Source organism: Miniopterus schreibersii (genome assembly GCF_964146895.1).
Source record: "Miniopterus schreibersii genome assembly, chromosome: 3".
Lineage (NCBI taxonomy): Eukaryota > Metazoa > Chordata > Mammalia > Chiroptera > Miniopteridae > Miniopterus > Miniopterus schreibersii.
The window spans coordinates 75,305,066-75,323,615 of NC_138103.1; the positions used below are offsets into that span (position 1 = coordinate 75,305,066).

At 34.2% G+C, this 18,550-nt stretch overlaps 1 protein-coding gene across 5 annotated transcripts in view; it reads left to right on the forward strand.

The window, feature by feature from the left end:
- ERCC8 (ERCC excision repair 8, CSA ubiquitin ligase complex subunit) overlaps positions 1-18,550 on the forward strand; it is a 41,076-nt gene that overhangs the window by 4,456 nt on the left and 18,070 nt on the right. For 2 of the 5 annotated variants that reach the window (XM_081131068.1, XM_081131069.1), the window contains exons 3-9: positions 3,095-3,196; positions 6,692-6,815; positions 8,722-8,803; positions 9,864-9,932; positions 11,808-11,874; positions 14,830-14,930; positions 15,989-16,113. In XM_081131068.1, coding sequence (XP_080987194.1) covers positions 3,095-3,196; positions 6,692-6,815; positions 8,722-8,803; positions 9,864-9,932; positions 11,808-11,874; positions 14,830-14,930; positions 15,989-16,113 — 670 coding nt within the window. The remainder of the gene's footprint in view (positions 1-3,094; positions 3,197-6,691; positions 6,816-8,721; positions 8,804-9,863; positions 9,933-11,807; positions 11,875-14,829; positions 14,931-15,988; positions 16,114-18,550) is intronic. The other 3 variants (XM_081131070.1, XM_081131072.1, XM_081131071.1) reach the window with 3 other exon arrangements.

The following is an 18,550-nucleotide window of genomic DNA, read 5'->3' on the forward strand; positions in this document are numbered from 1 at the left end:
TAATGGAATCAGTGAAAAGCTTTTGGAAGTCATTCTAGCAAAGATAGAACATTTGGCATTATTGTAAATACCATTTAAATTAAGTTTAAGAGTTCAACTTTGAAAACATTTGTTTGTTTTTGTTTTGATAATACGTGTAGTGCTGTGGTAAAAAAATACATTTCACAAAGTTCAAATATAAAGCATAAATGTTTTTGAAATTGATTTTGGTACACATCTGTCCAAACAAGGTACAACATTTTATGCACCAAAATAAAAGTTGTATTTGTTAAAATTTACAAATATTTCTCTATATACCTAATTAGAGTAACAACTACAAGTGTAATGAAGTTAATGAGTATAAAAAACAAACCTTCAGTATGGTATCACTTGCTGTCTTTCTTATTGTCTATCAGTTGGACTTTAGAACTCTCTGAGCAAAGAACTTTGAAGAACTACTTTTAAATTAACCTAATTGTTCTACAAATTGGTATTAATTTTTTCTTAAAGCAAGTATGTAAATCAGTGCTACTTAGACATGTTGCTATTTCATGTACCCCTGTAACTGGTTCAACACAAGACAAGGAGCTTATACCAGACTGTAAATCTACTATGCCACTAAGCACACAGATTAGATGAGCTGAGATTTTTTTTTGTAGCAAGACTTTCTCAGTGAAGAAAGAAGTGTGTGCATTTCTGGCCACAAGCTCCTTATCTTGTCATGGATAAGTACATTAAATAGCAAAGAAACTAAAGATGGCAAGATCAAAACCAATGTATAACACTTATAGTAAGTTTAAGTGATGAAGCATCCTCACAAACCACAAAGTGTGGGTGAGTAGGAATAAACTGACACATGTAACTAACTGCAAGATCTTTGTGGTATTAGCATCTATACCAGGGAAGGCAATTCAAAGCAATAGGGCATCAGATAGACCTGATAACTCTAAAATAACCAACAGTTAGTTGAAAGCTCAGCAAGCCAATTTGACTACAGCAGCTGAAACTGGGAGAGGATGGCATATTCTGATTGTTCAAGGGGTTCACAGTAAAACCTGTGGGGCTAGAGTGTCTGGGACTTATAATCTCTCCAGTTAATCAACTAAAGATCCCCTGTAGGACAGACCCTGAGGGAAACTTCTTGGAATAGTATCCAAATTAAGTAATACAAGGACACTAGAATAAAGGAAAAAGATGGCCCAGATGAATGTTGGGGAGATGAACAGAACCAGGAAATCTCTGAAAGGAAGCTGCCATATTTTGAACATCTTACAAAAAAGAGGAAAACGTTCTAGAGATATAAAATGTAAATATTCTAAACCAAGTCTTCCTTCTAAAAGCTTAAGAAAATTAGTTTTATGTAAAAATTAGCAAAAGAATAGAATTAAAGTCAAATAACATACAATATTACTGTAAGAACAAAGAGAATAAATAATGCACCTACAGACCATGCAGTTGTGCCAGAAAGATATGCCAACAAAGTAGGTGAGAACTCTAACCTAATATTTCAAAACTAGCTAAAAGTCATTTTAAAAAGATACAGTATATGAAAGAAAAACATAAGTTGTAATTAGAAAAACTCAGAAATGAGATGATCAGACTTGAAAAAATAAATGAAAGAAAAATGTTTCAGAAATGAAGACTAAAGCAAGGGAACACAAGCACATAAATACAAAATATAATGCCTTAAGTGAAGTTGGAAAGAAGGAAAAATGTAAAATAAAAAAGAAATGGAGGCCGGGGGGGGGGTGTGTGGAGGGGGTCAATGGGGAAAAAGAGGGGCACATCTGTAATACTTTCAATAATAAAGATAATTTTTTAAAAAATGGAAAAGAAAAGGATTTAAGAGATAGAGACATATATAGATGCCAGGCAAAGGAGCTCCACCGTACACAAAAGAACCCCAGAGAAGGAGCCAAAGGAAAAGAACAGAGTGAATATTAACACTATGATCCAAGGAAACTTTCCTAGAATAAATAAGATCTGAAATTACATGTAAGGGAAAGAAAATCATATTGTAAGGAGACTTTTACGTTTTGGGGGCTTTATGCCAAGAAATGAAGTTTCTTATCTAAGATGTTCAAAGAAATAAAATGTGAGTCAAAGGTTTTATATCCAGTCAAATTTTCAAGTACAAAAGGACAAATTGTCAATAACATACAGGAATTCAGGGATTACTGCTCTGAGGAGCCCTTTCTTAGTAATCTACCAGAGAATAAAATCAGAGAACCAGAATGAATAGACAGCAACATGAGGACTGATAGTGAGCAATAATAGCAAATAGCAGTACTCTATATAGATATGTAAATTCATAGATCTATCTCTCTTCCCTACTAGATTTTAAACTCTGGGAAGACAGGAACCATGCCTATCTTGTTCACAGTTGTATTAGACACAGTGCCTAGCATGTTGCAGGTCTCTAAAGTTGAATGAATTGAGTAAAAATGTTCATAATGGAAGAAATCTAACATTTATTGATCCCCATTTTTTCCCCAGACAATATAAAAGGCACTTTGCATATTACTTTTATATTTACATCAGCTTTATGGTTTAGATGAAACTGTCACTCTTTTCTAAAATGTTTAAAGACTGAAACAGGTGAAGAAACTTGTCTAGGATTAGATAGCTAGCTAACATCAGTAATAATACTTGGTCTACCTGATTTCATTTCTATTTAGCACAGTTATAATTAGGACATTTAAACTTATTTTATAATATTTTAAAGTTAACAAGTGTAAAAAAACAAACCTTCAGTATGGCATCACTTGCTGTCTTATTGCCTGTCATCAGTTGTACTTTAGAACTCTTTGAGCAAAGAACTTTGAAGAATTACTTTTACTTTCTAGTAAGAAATATCTTTTGCCATAGTGTTTCTACTGTCCTTTGTGGTATTATGAAGATAAATTTTAAATGATCACATATTGAATCTATTCATATTCATTCTACAAATATTAGATTAAGAAAATTTAGTTTATTGAAGTCTATATTAATTTTTACTTGGTATATGTGGGCGTAATACATGTAGGTGTTTAAAGGTCAATAATTTTCAGAAATATGTAATCAAATAAATGAACTACATAAAATGATAAATTAATGTTAACTTTTTTATTATTAGCATGTTATCAGGTGGTTCAGATGGTGTGATTGTACTTTATGATCTTGAGAACTCCAGCAGACAACCTTGTTACACATGTAAAGCAGTGTGTTCTGTTGACAGGTGTGTATTAAAAATGTAATTCATTATTTTATAAAGAGTTGAGTGTTTTTTGCATCAAATGCAAACTATGAAAATAGCAGTCATATGAATGAATGTCTCAAGCAACTTGTTCACATGACATATTTACGTGGATATCCCTTGACATTTTCTTAAAAAATAATAACAAATTCAGGGGTAGCTGTTTTTAATATGACTTTCCCAAAACAATTTCGGCATTGGTTTTCAAAAGGATTTTATTTAAAAACTTTTGATTATGTGCTCTTTGTTCTATACTTACATAGCACACCTCAGTGACCTATTAGTTTTTAGTACCACTTAGAGTAAGATTCATATATGAGTCTCTCAGTTAATTACAAACACAAATTAGATTTTTCAGTTGATATTAATAGAATAAGAAGATTAATGGCTAGAAGCAATGAATATACTGACAATCCCTCACTGAACAGACACATCCACACACAGCCCTCTTACCTCTCTACTTATTTAAAGCTTCCTAACTTAAAAACATACCTCTCTTTGTCTTGAATTTTCTAACTCTACTGTCTTTCCAGTCTTGTGAGAATTATTTCTAATTCTTTAATAAAATGTTTTGTGACTTTGTTGTAATTTGTTCATAATGGTCATTTACTACTTGTCACCTCTGCCTGATCTGATGTTGAGCAGGCCTTTGAATTCACAGAATAAATAGGTGTTGAGAAAATGTTTTAAGAGGAAAAAGTCATGAGCATTAATATCAACAACTACTCTATTAAAGCTGTTCCCAAGGTGTTAGAATAGGTGTGTGAGTCCATGGAATGTTTGTGAGGAGATTTGTGATTGCTTCTTGGCTCTGGTGCTTCACTTTGGAAGTATAGATTCAGGAAATATTTCTCTGAGCCTCAGATTATTCTTACAAGGTTTCTGTGAGAATTAAATGAAATATTACCTTTCAAAAAAGCATATTGGAAACTGTAAAGCCACTGTGTGAATGGAAAGTAATATAATTCTAGGGAAACAGTACAAAGCGAGGTGCCATCTCCAATACTCTGAAATGTGGTTTCTAAGAGGCTTATACCATTTATACTCTTCACTACCACCAAAAAAAAAAATTTAAATTCTTAAGTGTAGAACAGTCATATTCATTAAATTCATTTTTCTCTTATTTTATCTTAGATAACATTTAACATTGTTTAATTTGCTATATAGCAAAATAATATTTTCATATATACCACATGCTGTATAATGTTATTCCATGAAGGATTATGATCTGCTTTTCTAGTGTGTAAAGGCAAGTAAATGCTTAGCGCATCAGTCTTTTGCTTTACTATGATTCACTGTCTTTAAAAGTATGACTTTGACTGTAAATGGGCATATAGTGAGCATCTTTACAGAATGAGTTTAAGTAGCGTATTTACATCCAAAGACTTTATAGACTAACTTTAAAAAATAGCTTCAGTAAAAATTGTTATTGAGTTAATGTGGCTTAGACTGTTTCCTAATATTTATTTTGGCTTTACTTAATATATTTGTTCTTGAACACCAGAAGGACTCCTTTCCTCTAACAAAATTCTTATTAAATGTCCATGAGAATAACAGATCATACATAGTAAGGGAATAATACCATATTATGTCCTATTTTAAATATAAAATATATATTTTCAGTTTAAAAATATAAGTGAGCTACATGTGACCAACACAGACTCTAAACTCCACAGCTATGAGTAATTGCTAGCTATCCCTGGGGTTTGCATTACTGACTAGAGTTTTAGAGTCCCAGGCAGGATTGATGAAGCCCAGGACACATGTCCATGCCCTTACTGCCAAAGAGAAGAGAAAAAATGTCTAGAGCCTCTTGCTTTCTGTAATAAGAGGCAGGGTCCTGCCTTTCAATAAAACAAGGGGGATTTCCCTCAAACAGGAGGAGTTTGCATACTCAGCAGCCAAGAAAGGGGCAAATGTCCACTACAATCCACCCATTTGGCTGTTTAGCATCCAGACACACCTTTCTTCTCACACTTACCCTTTTTTCTGGGGAGGGGAAAAAATTTCAGCCTAACCTAATGCAGGTATTCACTATATGATCAAAATGTATCATCCCCTTCCCCAGAGGTTGATGACCCTAAGTGTATTTAGTTACCATATCCAGCTCCAGTTCAAGATAATATCTATTTTCCCACTAGTTTTACATGATCGTATATCAATAATATGCAACCTCTGGACTCAGTTGGATAATTAACCTATTTAAACTAATGGAGGTAAGAGAAAGGAAAGAAAAGGGAAATTAAATTAAAGCATATATATGTATATCTATATATGACATAGAAACGGAGAAAATGTGGGTAGGCACTACAGTCCTTTTATTTTCGCAGCTGTCTCAAGGCCAGAACTTGCGCTTAAGACCTCCCTTCTTCATGTGCTCATTCTTCAGGTAGCAGCCCAGTGTTCAAAGTCCTTAACCCTGTATTGTGATCCAGACTTTGACCTTAAGGAATTGGAACTCATAAGGGTCCTATCTTCACATATTTGTAGTACTCTTCTGTTAACTTTTATCTTATATAAAATTTCTAACATATACAAAAGTAGAGAGAAGTATAATGAGCTATGTACACATCACTCAGCTTAACAACTATCAATCATAACTAATCTTGTTTCATCTCTACCCATATACCCACTCAGAGGGTTGTTTTGAAGCAAATCCAGAATCATATCATTTTATTCATAATTATTTATGGCTCTAGAAGATAAGGATTTTATAAAACATAACCACAGTATCTCACATACACAATAATTTTTTATATTAAATATTCATTAGGTGTTTAAATGCCCCTCCATTATCTTGTGTTTCTTAACAGCCAGTTTGTTTGAATTAAGATTCAGTAAAGTGACACACTCTGTTGAGCACTGGTTCAGAGCACATACTGCATCCTTTAGGACTGCACATCACTCTAACAAAGTGGTGTCTTGTAGCTGATGTCATAACTGAGTCATCAACAGACCATGCTTCTATGGGTGATGGGTTACATAAGAATGGTGAATCCCACGGTCATTGCAGTTGCTTTTTTTTTTTTGCCATAGAGTAAGTTCCTTGATCAGAAGTAGTATTGTGCTTGGTACCCTGGAAGTGTGTGAGGCATTTGACACTTCTAAGAATGATAGTGCTGATAAAATGATACTGGGAAGGGCAAATCCAAAACCAGAATAGATACCTCTTCCAGTAAGGAAAAATCACTGCCGTCTCCATGACCAGGTCCAGACATGAACTGGCTGATCCCTTCAGGCGACAGTACTGAAATAAACCTCATTTTAAGAGTCCTAGTAGGAAGCAGGCCTCTACATCACACTAGGGAAGCCTGAAACTAGAGGTGCCTGAACATCCTCTTTCCCTGAACAGCTGGAACACAGGTGTGTGATCTACATTTAGCCATTCATATCATCCTTCCTGAGACTGTTTGTTAATATAGTATCAGTTTCAAACTCACGTAAGTCAGTTTTTACATTTCAGTTACTATTTTGTAGATATCATCCTGATGTTCACAAATATAGTGTGGAGACTGTACAGTGGTATCCTCATGACACTGGCATGTTCACATCAAGTTCATTTGATAAAACTCTGAAAGTATGGGATACAAATACATTACAAGTAAGTATATTAAAACCTTTCCATATGGCTCTAGGATGACAAAGAATTTATTCCTAAACCATTTTAGTGTCATTATTTGCTAAGATGTCATGTACTAGATGTGAAAGCACTATAGTAGTTAAGGGGAGTTAGATTACTTGAGGCAAGTGTCTGAACCTCTCTCAGTTTCCTTATCTGTAAATGTGGGTAATGATTGTACCTTATAGAATGGTTATTAAGATTAAATAGGTCGCCCGGCTGGGCGTGGCTCACCTGGGATCCAGGCGATCAGGGTTCAATTCCCGGTCAGGGCACATGCCTGGTTGTAGGCTTGATCAATGACTCTCTCATCATTGATGTTTCTGTCTCTCTCTCTCTCCCTCTCCTTTCCTCTCTCTGAAATCAATAAAGATATATTTAAAAAAAAAAAAAGATTAAATAGGTCAGCATATGTAAAGAAACTAGATCGGTGCCTATCATATAGTAAGTGCTCAAAAACCATTAGCTATTATCTTTATTATTTAAAGCTACTATATATATATTTTTTAACTTTATTTTTTTTTAGTTTTTTAATTTATCTTTATTGTTGAAAGTATTACAGATGTTCCCTTTTTTCCCTATTGACCCCCTCCACCCCGCACCCACCCTTTGCCCCAGGCCTTCACCACACTATTGTCTGTGTCCATGGGTTATGCATATATGTATGTAAATTCTTTGCTTAATCTTTCCCCACCTTCCCTCCGAGGTTCTATAATCTCATGGTCTAAGGAAGGAAATTGGATTTATCTCCTATTGACCTGAAACTTAAAGGAAAAGAAAGATATTAATATTATAGCTTAGTTAAGGTCAAGAGTAGATAATAGTTTTAATGATATTTGGTCAAATTTATATTTTTAGTGTTAATCTTTTTCCTGAGCCCTAGTTCCATATTTCTCTACCTGTCGACAGAACCTCTCTTACTTGAATGTAGTGTCATCTCCTCAAACTTAGCATGTTACAAACTGATCACTCCTCACATCCATTTAGTCCTCAATTCTTAGCAGTCTTCAGATTATCATATTTCTCTTCCCTCACCATCACCATATATCTAGACTACTACTAAAAACTCCTAAATGGTTTCCCTGCATTTTTCTTCCCACATTTTCCCAGGCAGAGGTCAGCCAACTGCAACCCACAAGTCTGGCTCATGGCCTATTTTTGTAAACAAAGTGTTATTGCAACACAAACATGCTCCATTGTTGTCTATGTCCACTTTGATGCACTAATGTCAGAAATGAGTAGTTGGTCTGCACAGCCTAAAATATTTATAGCCTGGCCCTTTATGGAAAAAGTTTTCTGACCTCTGGTATAGATCAATCTGAGTATAGGTGCACAGAAGGCAGACATTTGGGATTACCCAGGTTTGAGGTATTGACTAGTGCAAGGATAACGACAAAAGAGGTGAAGAACACATGCTGGCTGTTGAAGTATCGGACCTTGGAATCCAAGCTCAAGAAGGCAAAGTGAAGTCAGGAAGAACTGTTAGGCATTCTGGGCTTTATTAGGATTTCTTGGAAGTAGTTGGGGGAAAGAAAGCTGAAAATGACAGATGATTTTAGTCTTATATAACTGAAAAGTATGGTTTTAAAGGAGGAACCCATTCTAGGTGAGGAGAATAAGATGATGAGTTGGAGGTTGTCTTAATTTCTGGGATTTATTAGAGAAAAACCATTTTTCTCACAAAAGGGAGAAAAGTGTTATTTATAATTTTATATTCATGTTTAAAATTTCAGGTTTTGAGGGTATTAACATTCCTATGTTTAGGTCAAATAAATTGCCAAGTCAATTTAAAAATTGCTAACAGTGTGAAAATAAGTAAATAGGAAATTTATTATTTTTTCTGACTCTAATTAGAACTTACACTTTTAAAATGTCTTTTGATTATCAGACTGCAGATGTATTTAATTTTGAAGAAACAGTTTATAGTCATCATATGTCTCCAGTTGCCACCAAGCACTGTTTGGTAGCAGGTTTGTACATGTTTTCTTTTGGTTTATAACATTTTGAAAACTTTCTCCCTTTTCATTTCTAGTTAGTTTTGATTTAGACATTTAACCCAGATGGAGATCACAATTCTTTAAAGAAAAAACCAGAAAGACAAGTATATGCTACTATTTATATTCAGCTTAACAAATACTGTGCAAGTCAGGCATTGTGCTAGTGGGTAGGATTCAAAGTTTAACTAAGAAGGCACCTTTCTGTTCCCAAAGAATTACTTTTAAACCACCAAAGTTTCAAAGATTTTACATGAACAAAATTTGACCACTTTTTCAATTCGACACAATAAAACAAGGAAATTATTTCCTTTTCTCTAAAATTGTATGATTCAAATTAAACATCCATTTTTATGAAAGTACCTGCAACAAAAATGTTCATGTATATGGGGGGGAAAAAAGTTTTTTCTGGTATCAGGGGTCAGGTCCCTGTGACTTCATTATTCTCTGGCACTGCAGGACCTCCTCACTTCTGGACATCAGTCAGCTACTTTATCTGAAGAGAAAAGCTGAGCATTAAATTGTCTTTGAGATCCACTCAGTCTGTGTCCAGAGTGTCTGGACTCTATTACTAGTGATTATAAATATTTCATTATCAACAAAACGAAACAACTAATTTGAGATGATAAAATAGTGTAGACTTATATACCACATTGTATCAATACACATTTCTTGAGTTTGGTATTGTACTGTAGTTACCTAATATATCACTATTGGGGGAACCTGATTGAAGGGTACACAAGGGCCTTTCTATACTATCTTTGCAACTTCCTGTGAACAAATACAATTATTTCTAAATTAAATGTTAAAAAATAATGCAATAATAAAGCCTTAGTACTAAAATATAACTACCATTAAAATAAGTTTTCTAGTTATAAACATTAAAAACCATTTGAAGTATATTTTTAACATATATTTTCATATTTCTTCATGGATGTAGTGGAAATGTCATAATTCATAATGGTATTTTCTTATTTCCTTTTGATGGTGATTTATAATAAAATTATCTTAAACCATCTCTGTTTTTGTTTTACAGTTGGCACTAGAGCTCCCAAAGTACAACTTTGTGACTTAAAGTCTGGATCCTGTTGCCACATTCTACAGGGTATTTTTTTATTTGTAACAACAACTACTCTGAGTAAACCATTGAGTAAAAAGAAACATTACTAACAATGTATTCTTTGTAAGTGACATGACTGATGTATTTTGTGCTAGTTGTTAAAAGTCAACAGGGAAATAAAGATCCTTCTGTGCATTATTCTTATAAAACTGAACTATTGAGGAGACATTTATATGAACAATGGCCATAGGGAGAGCTCAAAGGTTATGAAAGGTCTAACTAAAAACCTTGTGTTATTCTCTTTTTTTTTAATCCTCACCTGAGGATATTTTTTCCATTGCTTTTCAGAGAGAGTAGAGGGGAAAGAGAGAGAGAGACAGAGAGAAACATCTATGCAAGAGAGACACATCGAGTGGTTGCCTCCTGCACACACCCTGACCTGGGCTGGGGATTGAGCCTTCAATTGAGGTACGCACCCTTGGCTGGAATTGAACCTGGGACCCTTTGGTCTGTGGGCCAATGCTCTAACCACTGAGGTAAATCAGCTAGGGCTCCTTGTGCTATTTCTACGTGTAAATAAACTACTTATGAAGCTTACATGAGTACATTTGTCCCATGAACATCGTCTAATACTGTTCTGGCTGAATAAAGGTTCTTAAAATTTAGGTGCATTGTTTTTTCCTCAGTAAAAATATTTTAGAAAAAGATATTGAAATAATACTGTGGTAAAGGTAAATTAAATTATTTTTGTTACTTTTTTTTTTTTTAATATATCTTTATTGATTTCAGAGAGAGGAAGGGAGAGGGAGAGAGAGATAGCAACATCAATGATGAGAGTCATCATTGATCAGCTGCCTCCTGCAGCCCCCTGCTGGGGATCGAGCCGGTAAACCCCAGCATGTGCCCTGACCAGGAACTGAACCTCAATCTTCTGGATCCTAGGCCGATGCTCAACTGCTGGGCCATACCTGGCTGGGCTGTTCTGCTACTTTTTAAAATCAGTATTAGGTCATCTCATTCTAAACAATGAAAAAATGGGGTATAATTCAGAAATATACGTCTTTATTCATCTCTGAGAAACACATAATAAATATATAAGGAAAACTCGGTGAGATAGATAACATTTGTTTTATATCATCATGAATTTCTATTTAATATAAGCTAGGTAGATCAAAACAACTGATTTGAATAGTTCAGTTAGGTTAAAATGAATTAAACTGCTGAAAACACTTATCCTGTGAACTTATCACCTGTGCTTTCTAGGAAAAATATTTTATACAAGTGTTTTATTATAATCATGAATAAAAATAATTTTTTCTCTTTTATAACTTTCAGAAAAGTTAGAAAATATTTTTATTTTTGGTTTGTTGCAGTGGCTTTTGCTGTAGAGATAAGTAAGAGCTTAACCTATTTCGCTTATTGATGGATTGAGTTGTTAGGGCCCAAGGGTGGGGAACACCCCGCCTGCGGGTCTTATTTCACCTGTGTAATCATTTGTTCTGGCCCTGCCAAGACAACCGCAGGCAGGACTCAAAATTCAATAAATCTAGGAGCTTTTTTCATAGGTAATTTTTAAGTTGATAATTTCGTATGATGTTATAAATATCCAAATGTCCCTTGGCAGAAAAGAGGTTCCCCACCCCTGTAATTAGGCCAACAGCTGTATTTAAAAAGGAAGATTCACTTGCTCTGCCTGTTCTTTCCAAAGTAAAACCAAGCCTTTTATAATAAAATACCATATGTGAGAAATGCTCATACACTTCACATTAATATTCAAACATTCTTATAAAAGTGAAAAAAAGATTATATCAATTTACCTTTAATATTTAGTCTTCACTTTCTTCAGAATCAAAATTAATTGCACTGTATCTTTTGATTTTCAAATGTTTTGCAAGACTTTTCATAGAGATGTGTTTGCAGGTCACAGACAAGAAGTACTGGCAGTCTCCTGGTCACCACGTTATGACTATATCTTGGCAACTGCAAGGTAAATTGCAAATTAGTTGGTTTTGAAGTTAATAATGAATGAAAAACATGTTTAAAAGAGCATATTTATGTAAGATGCATGTTTAGTTATCTATTAGGTCATTAAAATTAAGTAATTAAGTTGCAGATTTTAATTCATATCACCAAAAGAAATCTTTCTTTGCATCAAAGTTCTAATCCTGACTATCCATCTTGATGGCACTCACCTTTTAAAGTAGAGAAAACAGGAGAATCAGTGTAGCAGTGCAAATCTAGTACTGCCGAAAAAACAGGAAAACAACTGTGTTGTGTCATTTTTGCATATAAAAGTATAGCACTGTTAATTTTTATTCATTTTCTTTAATCCAGAATTATTTTGAATGTTTCAACACATCTGTCCATTCATTGATTCAATTTACTAATATTTAAAGACTGCCTACCATGTGCCAAGCATTGTACTAGGGACCCAGAGTTAACCAAGGCATATATTTCCTTCAAGAAGCTAACAGTCCAATAAGGGGTAGTCAGAAAAACCCACGATTACAGAACATCTTGAAAAATGCTTTAATAGAGTTATGTCTCTGAGAGGTGTAAAATGGGAAAAGAGAGCAGAGCACTTAACTCTGAGAGGACCAAGGGTTTGGGGGGTTTTGTTTGTTGAAGGGAAGAGTCTTACCTATTTAAATGCTGAAAGGAAAGTACCAGGAGAGAGGAATTGGTGAAGATAAGAAATGAAGGGAATAGTTGTTGCTTCAGGACCTTAAACAGAAGCAAGAGGGTAGTATCAAGGGTCCAGGTGGAAGGAGGATACTTCATTTGACACATGAAGGGCATTGTGAGACCAAATGGAAGGAGGAAAAGGTAGACAAGAATACAGTTAAATTTGCAGAGATCTCAAGAAATGCAAACCTAGTAGCCTCTATGTTTTTTTAGTGGAGTAGAACTTCATGTCACCTATTGAAAATACTGGAATGGGAATACAGTCTTAGGGAAAGTAGTGAAGGTTTGGATGAACGGTTTTAACGATTGGGTGAGAGGTCTGGTTAGGGGCACACAAGGATGCTGGACAGTGTTGTGTGCATAGTTGAAGGCATCGACCACAGTTGTACGAAGTCACAGAAGCCAAAACATTAAGTGTCACAGACTTAACAATTGTGTGAAAATTGTTAAAAGTCATGAGTATAAGGAAGGAAATGCAATCACAAAAAGGCTTATAGGAGGGGGTCAGGTACCTAATGAGATAGAAGTATGTGTGTCAGAGTAAGAAAATTAAACTAAAGGGATAGAATTAGTAGTCAGAGATTTTGATACAGACTTTTTTTTTTAATCCTCACCCAAGGATATTTTTTCCATTGCGTTTCAGAGAGAGGAAGGTGGAGAGCCAGAGGGGAGGGAGGGGGAGAGGGAGAGAGAGACACATCAATTGGTTGCCTCCCGCTCAAGCACCGATTGGGGGCTGGGGATTGAGCCTGCAAAAGAGGTATGTGCCCTTGGCCAGAATCAAACCTGGGACCCTTCAGTCCACGGGCCGAAGCTCTAACTTCTGAGCCAAACTGGCCAGGGCTGATACAGATATTTTAATAAAATGTTTTGCAGAAGTATTATTACAAAACTATTCAGATTAGTTTTATAAAGATATGTGTCTGGATTTTTATAAAGCTGCTAGCCCTCCCTCTCTGTCACAGTTTAGTCCCCAAAGATTATTTGTTAATAGTTTGCAGAATGTGATGTTGAAACTAAAAATTTCTGAAGTTGAACAAGAATGTAGAATGTAGCCTTAAGAGGTTGGCTAAAGAGGTGTGAAGGTGAGGAACTAGGTGCTGGTTGTGGGTTTATACTAGGGCAAATTTACATTGTTTCTGCCTAAATGGAATTTCCTCAAATCACAGGGAGGCTAAGAGTTGTTCAGTTCTCAGAGTACCCTTGAAATTTGAATCAGTACCAAAGTGGTCTTAGTAATCGATGTTAGGAGTCAGATATCTCTAAATCTAATCTGTTTCAGAGGAGACTTACATCCTTACACTCATCCCATTGCACACATTTTCCTCAGCTGGGAAGAAATAAAACCAACTTGAGAAAGGAAAATGCTAGTTTTTTGCTGACTCTTCTAACTGGCTAGGTTTGGTGGTGATCTGTGAAATGAATCAAGGTTATAGGAAGAGATAAATCATATGTACATATATATGATTTATAAATCATACATATACATGATTTATAAATAAGAAATAGGTTTATAAAAGGCAATGCAATGGTCTTTCTAATTAAAATGGCCTGGATAAATCCAATGGAATATTGTTGAGGTCTTTGTGACAATACGAAAGCATCAGTTGAATTGATTAATATTGTCTTTAGTTGAGAAGCTGAAATTAATGTGTGATCATGGTTTTGCCTTTCTTCTTTTCACTTCCTTGAAATAAAATGAAAATAAATATCTAATTTCTAGAAGACATTAAATTTAGTTCTTATATATCAGGCAAAGATTGATTTGAGTACAGGAAACCAAATGAAAATACATTATTCTTATTATTCACTTTGTTCTTATTTTTATCGTATAAAATGGGGGGGGGGAAGCCCACCAAATTCATGCCAAATGAATTTTTAAGCAAAATGAAATTAGTTAACTGCTTGATTGTCTAGACAACACTTGAATAATAAACAATAGTAAGGATGTAGGGAGAAACTTGCTTAAGCAACAAGCTCTAAGCCTATCTAGTCCTTGAGGAGAAAGATGTTCATATCATTAAAAATAAAATGAAAAGCAGCAGAATTCTGTCCTTGTATCCAAAGAAGCTTACCTTTTTTTCTTATTTTTTACTTCTCTGTCCTCCTATTGAATGTTTGCTGAAAAGGCAAAAGTACAATAATCCAAATAAACAAATATTCACAAACCTCTATATGCCAATTATACTGGAAAGGTAGATGAAGAGCAGTCACTGTCCTAGTTATATATGTCATTGTAACATTTGTTTCTTCTCAGTGCTGACAGTAGAGTAAAATTATGGGATGTGAGGAAAGCATCAGGATGTTTGATTACTCTTGATCAGCATAATGGGGAAAAGTCACAAGCTGCTGAATCAGGTAATGAAGAATGCACTACTATGGAAATATAACAATGATAGTATTTTTATATTGAAATTTTGAATGAAACTAAATAATAAATATATATTGACAAATGAAAAATCTTGTGATTTTTATAAAAGGCATTCACAATAAGTCAATTTCTTAATTTAAATAAGTTATTGTTGTCTTTCTTGAAGATACAAGTAAGTATGGCATTTCATTATTCCTGAATTTTCAAGTAAAGAAACTTTTCTGGATTAACTTGTTACCTTTTTTATTCCTGCAATGACACCAACTAATACAAATTCAGTGCCACTTAGAAAGTTCCAATAAATTAGAGGAATAGTAACATTTAGTGACCATTATGTCAGAATAAAATTTGCAAGTTGTGTTAAATATGTCAGCTGCAATCCAGGTAATAAAGTACCTCAATTGTATTTTTACAATGGAATTTATTTTTTGTGTAGGTTAGAATTCTGATTCAGAATTAATTCTGGACCAGAAATATATTAGGATGAACTATATAAAATCTATAATTGTTTTAATAATCTTTTAACTTAAATTAATCAGACTAGTAAGAATTATGCTTTCTCAAAGTTGTTTATTTTGATAGTAATATAAATTTTGATTGAGGCTATAGCAGTTGTCTTCCCATTAAATTTTTTTAATAGGAAATGTTAGTATTAATGATTTTTAATAGTCCATGGAATGATTTTTAGATTAAAAATGGAAATAGTATATAAGAAGTCTGAAAGGTGTTTAAAATTTTAGCGTAAAACTATGCATGTAATTGAGTTTTATAGCACAGCTTATTCTTTGAAGACAAATATATTTGGCAGGACTTTTTTCCCTTTGGTTTTTCAGTTTTTCTCTCTCTTTTTTTTTTTTGTGGTTCTAATTTATAGCACTTATCATATTCAAATAATCCAAAATGATTAATTTTAAATATAATCAACTTATATATTTTAAGTAATTCAGATAGTTGTCATTTAATATGTTTAAATTAGTAGATCATCAAGCATTAAATGTGTGCTGAATACAAGAACAGATAAACTAAATTGTATTTTTCATTGCAGCAAACACTGCTCATAATGGGAAAGTTAATGGCTTATGTTTCACAAGTGATGGGCTTCACCTACTCACTGTTGGTACAGATAATAGAATGAGGCTCTGGAATAGTTCCAATGGAGAAAACACACTAGTAAGAAATTTTAAATACCTCCACCTTTTGAATATAAATTAAAGAAATGGATTGTGTGATATACTTGATTTTTTTTCCTGTGGATTTAACTCTGTTTCTTAACTCTGAATCACAGCTTTCTTTTTATAATATTTTTCCATTATGTGAACTAGTAATTCTCAACTAAAGACAACTGACCCCACCTTACCTCCACAGCATTCTCCCTACTTAGTGGAGAATCAGTGCTCTAGTGAGCCACTGTGCCTAATGGCAGGTACCATATCTCTCAGGTATGTTGGGGAATAATAAAGATTGGGGATAACTGACATAAAGTTATAAAGTAAAATGTCAAATTTTACACTATATTTGACTTGTAAACAAAACCCAAAATGAGTGATATAGTACGAAGAACATGTAGTACTTTAATCCTGAAATAAATGTGTTTTAAAGGTGCTAGATTCTTATGTGGCAATTGATTTCTAGTACTTTTTAAAAATTTATGTTATGGTCCTTACCAGGCGTACCAATAGTTTGGTAACTTTCAGTGTAAGCTACCAAAAGTTTATAATTTGGTGGTAATAATAATAGCTAACATTTATTGAGAGTTATGTGCCAATCCTGTGCTAATAAAAATTAACATTTAATATATGTGCTGGAGCATATATGGTCTTATTTAATCACCACATCAACACTATGAAGGCAGTACTTTTTAAAACACCCCCTTTTTTTTTAATCCCACTTTCCCCAGAATTCTCTTTTGCTTTTTTATTTAAATTAATAAACTTTATCTTTAGAGCAGTTTTAGGTTCACAGAAAAATTGGGTGGATAGTATAGAGAGTTCCCATATACTCCAATTAACACACACACACACACACACACACACACACACACACAAAACCTCCCCCTCTATCAATATCCACACCACGGTGTTACATATGTTACAATTGATGATCACACAGCGACACATCATTATCACCCAAAATACATAATTTTTATTAAAGTTCACGCTTAATGTTGTACATTCCAATGGATTTAGATAAATGTATACCAACATGTATCCACAGTGTAGTATCATAGGGAGTAGTTTCACAGGCTTAAAAATCCTCCGTGATCTACATATTCATCCCTCCCTCCCCAACCCATGGCAAGCACAGAGATTTTATTGTCTCCATAGTTTGACCTTTTCCGAAGTGTCATGTAGTTGAAACCATACAGTATGTAGCCTTTTCAAATTGGCTCTTTTCACTTAGTAATATGCATTTAAGTTTCCTCCATATTTTTACATGGCTTGGTAGCTCATTTCTTTTTTGTGCTGAATGATATTTCATTATCTGTATGTACCACAATTTATTTATTCACCCACTGAAGGACACCTTGGTTGTTTCCAACGTTGGGCAATTAAGAATAAAGCTGCTATAACCATTGTGTACAAGTTTTTTGATGGATATGAGTTCTCAACTTCTTTGGTTATATACCAAGGAGTGTGGCTACTCAGTCATATGGTAAGAGTGTTTAGTTTTGTAAGAAATTTCCAACTGTCTTGCAAAGTGGCTGCACCACCTTTCATTCCCACCCTCACTGAATGAGAATTTCTGTTTTTCCACATCCTCTCTAGCGTTTGGTGTTGTCAGAGTTTTGAATTTGGGTCATACTAATAGTTGTGTAGTGGTATCTCATTGTTTTTATTTATAATTCAATAATGACATAAGATGCTAAATATCTTTTCATATGTTTATTTTCAATCTCTGTATCTTCTTTAATAAAATGTCTATTCAAGTAGTTTTCCCATTTTTAATTGTTATTTATTTTCTTATTGTTGAGTTTTAGGAGTTCTAAGTATATTTTGAATGAGTTTTTGTTTTTTTTCCCACCCCACTCCCAGGCCTTCTCCATAGCAATGTCTGTGTCCGTGGGTTATGCTTATAAACATATAAGTTCTTTGATTAATCTCTCCCCACCCACTCCCCCACCCCCACCTTGCCTCTGAGATCCTCAGTCTGTTCCATGCTTCTGTGTCTCTGGATCTATTTTGTTCATCAGTTTATTTTGTTTATTACATTCCACATATAAGTGAGATCACATGGTACTTGTCTTTCTCTGACTGGCTTATTTCACTTAACATAATATTCTCCAGTTCCCTCCATGCTGTCCCAAAGGATAAGAGATCCTTTTTTATAGCTGCACAGATTTCCATGGTGTAAATGTACCACAGCTTTTTTATCTTCTCATCTACTGATGGGCACTTGGGCTGTTTCCAGATCTTAGCTATTGTAAATTGCACTGCTATGAACATAGAGGTGCATAAATTGGTGTTTCGGGTTTCTTAGGATATATTCCTAGAAGTGGGATCATTGGGTCAAATAGCAGTTCAATTTTTAATTTTTTGAGGAAACTCCATACTGCTTTCCATAGTGGCTGCACCAGCCTGCATTCCCACCAGCAGTGTACCAGGGTGCC